The 7922-nt window shown below is 31.8% G+C and overlaps 1 protein-coding gene across 1 annotated transcript; it reads left to right on the forward strand.

Annotated features, from left to right (window-relative positions):
- Positions 1-4511: 4511 nt before the first annotated feature.
- On the forward strand, positions 4512-7633 carry Atf-2 (Activating transcription factor-2). The gene is made up of 7 exons (XM_035861254.2): positions 4512-4868; positions 4970-5063; positions 5170-5318; positions 5379-5710; positions 5842-6082; positions 6198-6546; positions 6692-7633. The coding sequence occupies exons 1-7, from the start codon at positions 4818-4820 to the stop codon at positions 7141-7143; spliced, it is 1668 nt and encodes a 555-aa protein (XP_035717147.1). The 5' UTR covers positions 4512-4817; the 3' UTR covers positions 7144-7633.
- The last annotated feature ends 289 nt before the right edge of the window (positions 7634-7922 follow it).

Below are 7922 nucleotides of genomic sequence, written 5' to 3' on the forward strand. Positions count from 1 at the left end.
ATAATTGCTCCCTTACTTTCGTCATATTTTCATGAGAAATGAATAATTATTACTTACTTTATATTTTAAGTGACAAAGAGGAAGAAGTAGAAGAAGAAAGAAAAAAGAAAAAAAAAAAAAAAGAAAGAAGGAGAAGAAGAAGAACGTGACAAAAAAGAAAATTAAAGTCGAAAATATCGTATAAATTTTTACGAGGACAATAATCGCTTACCAAATTTCGTGAGATATCGATCGTTTCTTCTGTAATTGCCGTGGCACGAGCCGATCAGAACGTAAAGGATGAAGAAGAACGACGATGTGGACGCAATCATTTCTTTTCGTCCGACAGCCGATAAAGATCCGGCGAAAGATTCACTCTCATTCACCGTTTCATTTTCTCACAAACGTTCGTCCCCTCATACATGTTACCTCGTTCCGTCGTGTTATTTATTTATCACAAACGTTTTTTCCCCGATTATTCTCTACTATTATTTACGTTTAAACGTTTTACTTTCTCATACGATCCTATCAAACCAACAAACAAGATCTAAGAAATCTGCCCTTTTTTTTTTCCCTCTGTCGAGTTTAAAAATAGTCCGTGATTAGAAAGAGAAGACAAAGAAAAACATTTTTAATTATTTCCTATTTAAATTCGATTTAATTCGAATAAATCATATATGCGTACACACACACACACACATATATATATATATATATTTTTTTTTTTTTATAAAGGAATCACACGATTGCTTTTGTCGAAACTTTGCTTATTTAAATAAAGAAAAAAAAAAAAAATTTATATCATCCATTCAATCGAACTATCTAAGTATTTTAATTAATTTAATAAATCGAAAAAATTTATAATGACTTTTTAAATAAATTTCGTTCATTTAATAAAACTATTCGATTTAATTCGATCATATATTATTATTCTATTTATATTTATATTGTATAATTAAGCGAAAGAGAAAAAAAAAATTGCAAATATAAAAACCAATCTTATTTGCTTCAGAAACATTAATATATAATATATAATTTAATAATGTTATGTAATAAAATTTAATCAATTAATTTATATAAATATATATATATATAAAAAATAATAAAATTATATATATATATATATTCATAATTTAAAACAAATTTTGTTTTTATTGTTTCGACAAAGAACAATTCGCAACACTTTACATGGAACATCATCATTTCATTAAACATTTAATATTAAAAAAAAATAAAAAATAAAAAAAAAATATATATATATATATTTCCCTTATAAATTAAGATCTATCATGTCTATTCAAAAAAAAAAAAAAAAGAAAGAAAAAAAAGAAGAAAAGAAGAACTTTTGTTAATATTCGATCATCGGTATATATCATCTCATGATGAAGACAAACAAATATATATATATATATATACACGCATACACACAAACACAAACACACACACAAACACGTACACATGCACGTGTACGTCATAGATTTACACGTTCGCACATAAGTATATACATATTTCCTCGTTAACCGGCCGAGTTCACGAACCGTGGCGAAGCCGTTCAGGTACAGTCTCACTCAAAATTAGGACACGAAACCAGGCCACCGAAACAAGTGGCACGCCTTTTAGTGCCTCGTAACGTTGCGTTCGAATCGTCTTCTCCCCTTCTCTAGTCTTCCTGCCAATCTACATCCCACTCCTTGGGCCCCTTAGGTCCCATAGGTCTCCCCTCACCCACCCACCCACTCACCATCACTACTCGTGTACCTTTAGTTATTAGTGAAAGTTAACCGGTAACTTTCGACTTTGACAACGAAGCCATTTGTTGGTAATGGTTCCTCTCTCTTTCTCTCTCTCTCTCTCTCTCTCTCTCTCTCTCTCTCTCTCTCTCTCTCTTCTTTCGATTAGTCCAATGGAAATTCGAAATGTCATTAATTCTTTTATTTATTAGAATTAAAAAAAGAAAGGAAAGCTTTCTCCTAACTTGAATTTCCAAACTTGTATAGAATTTATCGTACACGTGTTCTCTACTTTTATCTTTCTACATATGTATTTGTGTGTGTGTGTGTGTGTGTGCGTGTGTGTGTCTGTGTGTATGTATGTATATGTATGTATATATATATATATATAAATTTGCAATTATATGCAATTTCGTATTATTTCTAATATAACATATTTGCAGTTATATATACGATATTATAGACAAAATTTATGGCATAATAAATTTCCTAATCATATATGCTATATCATAAAAATATTTGTAACAAGTATATATATACCTACGTACATGTATAAATATATATACATACATATATATATATATATATATATATATGTAAAGGAAAAAATTTGCAGAAAAATCACTATAATTTGCATGCATAAACATGACACGGAACATACGGCATATTCAAATCTGTTAATATTTCATTAAATGTATTTATAAAGCAAAATTTTAAATCAATGTGTAATATCGAACGCATGACTAGAGATGATCCTAATCGCTAATATCAATTTTACCGTTCGCAGGAGATCGCGATTTATATCGATCGACCCGCTTTATCGAACCGTAACAAAATGCATACCTACAATTATGGATAATTCGCCCTCTCTCTCTCTCTCTCTCCTTCTCTCTCTCTCTCTCTCTCTCTCTCTCTCTCTTTTTACCTTTTTGATTACCTATTAAACTTAACTCACTTATGGTTATAATTTACTAGTGCGGAAACATGACTACGCCCAGTAATGATTCCGCTTGGGGGGGAAAAGAAAAAAAGAAAAAAGAAAAGAAAAAGAAAACTAAAACTATAAACTCGTATGGATGATATTATTTTTCGATAGCAAGGGGGAAACAAAAAAAAAAAAAAAAAAGAAAAAAGAAAAAGAAATAAAAACGATAATAATCGAGATAATCGAAATCTTTGGAAGGAAGCAAGAAGAGAAAAACCACTTGGAGTCTCCGGTGTCTCACCTGGTTTTCTAACGAGATCAAGGTCGCCGACATGGGAACTGAATATCGAAGAAATAACCAAGATCACGGTCACGCGAAAGCTCAAGTTTCGATTATTTTTTCACGATCTAAACGAGAAGAAGGAGAAAAGTAAAGAATCATTGTTAGATCTTCTTCTTATCCATATCTCTCTCTCTCTCTCTCTCTCTCTCTCTCTCTCACACACACACACACACACACACACTTTCTCGTTTCTTTTCACCACTGAACAACACTTATTCTCTTCTATTACTTTTCAATACATACATAAAATATATACGCACACACACACACACACACACACACACAAATATATATATATATATATAAATGTGTGTGTGTGTGTGTGTAGGCATACTTTGTTATATTATTACATTCTCAGATGCTTGTATTTGAAGGAAGACGAAAGTATAATATTATAATGAAAAACGATACACTTGTGAGAAGAATTAATCGCGTCAATTTGGAGATATTAGATTTATTTTTTAATAATCTTACAATTAAATAGTAAATTATATTTAAAAATCGACGATCGTCAATTGATTATCAATTTTCGGACACTTTCGTCGAGGAACGAAGATATGTGCGTGTGAGAATAGACCACCGCGAGACGCGAGTGACTACTGATGAGGAACGGAAACGCATCACCATCCGAGACCACTCTCTTCGAATCGTTCTGATCTCCGTTACCTTTCGTCGTCGTCGTCGTCGTCGTCCACGAAGCCCTTCTCCTTACTCTCTCCCGATGGACCACAGACGGACTACTACTCTCTTCTAAAACATTTATTTTCTCTTATTTCGTTAAATTACTATTTCTACCTACTTACTTGACTCTATACGAGTTAATTAATTAATTAACATCTTTCGCTTTTATTACATTTAATGATAGAACAAAAATTTTCATGCTCTTTCATACATGCAAGTTAACGTATATGCGTATATATATATATATATATATATATATATATATACATATATGTATGTATATGTATACACACGTGCGGGTACGCGTTAATTTTTAATCCTTTTTATTTATCCTTTTTATTTATACCTTCATAAAGGTATAAAATTTATGTGAGGTTTTTTGCTTGTACTGTACTTGCAATACGATCGTGTCTATTTGATACACTGACCGCGAGCCCGCAAATCCCGAAACTTACTTTCATAGAAAGTCACAGTCGCTCGAAGGAACAATCCGTTTTCTTCAACGTGCGGTTTCACTTCGCTCGAAAGATGATAGATAGGTCATCATCGAGTGAAAATTCAAATCTATTTAAAAGAACGTCATTAAATTTTATATTTTCTCAAACTTTGTTTATATTCTTTTTCCTTTTTATCATAAGATCTGTCAATTAAAAAGTAATATTCAATCTCTTTGTCGTAAACCTTTATTTTTCCCTCCGATATGTCGATAATTTAGGTTTCCGTCGATGCATTTACCGATCTTAAAATCTTGAACGCACTCTAACGGTGCAAATTGAAGATGATATTCTTCCTTATCGACCAACTAAAATGACCAATTGTTTTTTATAGATACCAGGTAGCAGCACGATGATGTTTGCTATAGTGTATTTAAAAATGATCATAACTTAACCGCTACAGAGTAAACTGTCAAAAAGGTTAACATCGTTCGTCCAAGTTCCCATTGTCGAATGTGCTATAATAATTTTCATTACGTTCGTATTCGTGCGTTCACGACAATGTATATGATTTTGAATGAAAGAATAATTGACGTACCTTCAACGATAATCATTGTTATTCATTATAGACATATCTTTGTACCACCTGTAAATTGTAGAATTGTTTGAACTCTTACAGTTGAAGACTCTGTTTGAGTAAAATAAAAAAATTAATAGTAATAATTATGAGCGATGTTCAAAAACTTTTTGCTTGCACGTCATCAGGCTGCAATATGGTAAGTTGATTTGAAACACCAAATACAATTACTTAAATGTAAATGGTAGAAATAGTATCAATTAAATTTCCCTGCTTTTTCTTTTATCCATCTTCTATTAGAGTTTCACCGATGAGGATCACTTAGCAATTCATAGAAAGAAGCATGACATGGTGTTGAATCTTGAAAACAATGGAAAAAATACTGGATTTGTAGGTAAAGGTTTAATGTCTTTTGACTCATGCATGATAGATTGCATTATATCATACATACCAATGAACAATATGATATATTGGCATTAATATTTTTGTGATATATGTAGCTGATCAAACACCGACTCCAACTAGATTCATTCGTAATTGCGAGGAAGTGGGATTGTTTCAAGATTTACAAAATGTTAATCCTTTCGAAGAGACTTTTCGAAGAGCTGTGGAAGCAAGAAACACTGGAACGCTTACTGTACCAGGAGAGGTAAAAGAATTTTTATTGTATTAAAAATATTCTAAACGACGCAATGGCATTAATTTTTAGGTGGGAAGTACGGACGACACGTTGCATACTCCTCACATATTTCCACATATCGCAGATGTATTGTCGGATGGTACTCACATTCTTTCTGAAACTAACCAAGAATGTTCTACTTCTATAGCGGTCATAGACAAAACTACGTCTAATGAGAGATCTTCCGTTGAAACGCAAACTTGTTCGGACTTAAATTTACATTTAAACGAGTCTCATCTTATGAAGGAGAATACACTAACGTCTTCCAAGACCACGGCTCTTCACGCAGAAAGTATTGTTCTGCAACATTTGAACGTGTCTGTCACTCCTAAAAAAATACCTCTACAGTCTTCTTCGAAATTGTAAGAAACGACTCGTTAACGAAACCTTTTCTTTTTCTTTTTCTTTTTTTTTTTTTTTTTTTTTTTTTTTAATTCTATGATATAAAGCCGTGCATGATTAATAATGCTATTAATTGGAACATTTGATAAAGATCTATAAATGGGGAAGAGGTTGAATTACTGTTGAAAACAGCGGATGGTAAATTGATGCAACTTTCTGCCAATCCAATATGCGAATCCTCCCAAGCGTCTAGCTTGACACCTTCCCAGGTTTCTACCATCGAACACACGAGACAACAAAGCGTACTAGTGAGATCTGAATTTCCACGAAACATGGTACCAGTTATAGAACCAAATAAAGCTCTATCTTCCAAAATGACTTTTGCAAAAATGGTAAACGCATTATTCTTTTTTTTTTTTTCTTTTTCTTTCTTTGCTAATAAAAACAAACAAACATATGAATCACAATGTCAATCAATCGTATTAATAAAGTTTTGTTTGAATACAGAAATTACAGCAGGTCCTAACGAAGAAGGTAAACGCCATTGAAATTGAAAAATCTCCCGAAACAATAATAAAACGAGATAACAATCAGCCGTATGAAAAGGAAAATCCAAATGGGAACGTCGATCAGCATAAAAAGAAGGAACTTCTCGAACGTAATCGTGCCAGTTCGATGCGTGCCAGAGCGAAACGAAAAGCTTGGATTCAACATTTACAAAAAACCGTGACTAACGTTAACGAAGCTAATGCAGCTTTGCAATTGGAAGTAAAAGCTTTGCGTAACGAGTTGACGAGATTGAAGACTCTCTTATTAGCTCACAAGGATTGTCCAATAACGAAAGAGATGGAAAAAGGTATCGAGAGATTGGGGAGAAAACAAAAAATAAAAACTTTCAATTTCAATTATAATCTATCAATCTCAATGGCTTATTTTTAATAATTAAAAAGGTGTTCCTTTTTTTTTTTTTTTTTTTTTTTTTCTTTTTACATTTTATTCAGGCAATAGCGTAGTATTAGGAACTAAAATAATATCGGTGAATGCCGATTCGATTGATACCACGGGATCTACTAATAATACTCCTCCGATAAAAACCTTGACAACTTTTGTTCCTGATGTGTCAACAAAAAAATCGATCTCGACGACAACGAAAAATCCAATAATATTGCCGAAGGTCGTTGAACGTCCCGTAACAACGACTCCCATTATTACCAGCGGAACTATCGTCAAAAATATCCCTGCCATTAAGTTAGTCGAGGTGACACATTTCATAGCGGAAAAGGATAACGAGGCGAAACAACAGCAACAAATCATGATCGTTCAAAGTCCAACTATTAGGAGATCGGATGAATCGATGCAGCCAAGAAGAAAGATTATACGACTGAATCCTAATTACGAGATTAGACAGGCCTCGTCGAAAACGACTACGACGGCGACGACAACGACGACGTGAAAATATTAACGAACTTTTTCTTTTGGCTTCATTTTCAATTTTTTTTTTTTTTTTTTATTTTTTTTTTTTTCCTTTACAAATTCCAAAGCTATTCATTATTATTTTAAGTCAACTCTCGCGAGGCGGGAGAGAGGAGGAACAAGAAACCGCGTTATGCACATTATATATATATATATATAAATTTTGTATATAATATTTACTTAGATTATTAAATTAACATCGAGACTTTCTCTTATCGTTATTAGAGAGTATATTATTATATAAACACACAAGTGTGCCTGAACTCAAGTCTTGTAAATATTTTAACTATGTATCTCTAATATAGCCTGGTATAGCGTAGAAGGCTTGTTAACTATTGAGATCTCTTACCTGTGTTGTAACAACAAAATCACTCGTGCGAAATCGGAAGCCAATTAGCTGCTAAATAGAAATTCTCTCTCTCTAGAGAGAAAGAGAAAGAGAGTGAGAGAGAGAAACGTGAAGGAGGACATAGACATATATATAAATATAGATATTATATATAATATATATATATAAGTATTTTTTTTATACACATTTATTTATTATAAATAAAATATATTAGAGACATTGTTTCAAAGGTTCGTCATATTTTATTTATTATTAAATCCTCTTAATCTATAATAACAATAACAATAACAATAATAATAATAATAATAATAATAATAATAATAATAATAATAATAATAATAATAATAATAATAATAATAGTAATGATGGAACAAAGTAATAGTAATAAAGGTAGTAAAAAAAAGTTTTCA

This window comes from Vespa mandarinia, chromosome 2 (assembly GCF_050613455.1).
Source record: "Vespa mandarinia isolate Hongniang chromosome 2, ASM5061345v1, whole genome shotgun sequence".
Lineage (NCBI taxonomy): Eukaryota > Metazoa > Arthropoda > Insecta > Hymenoptera > Vespidae > Vespa > Vespa mandarinia.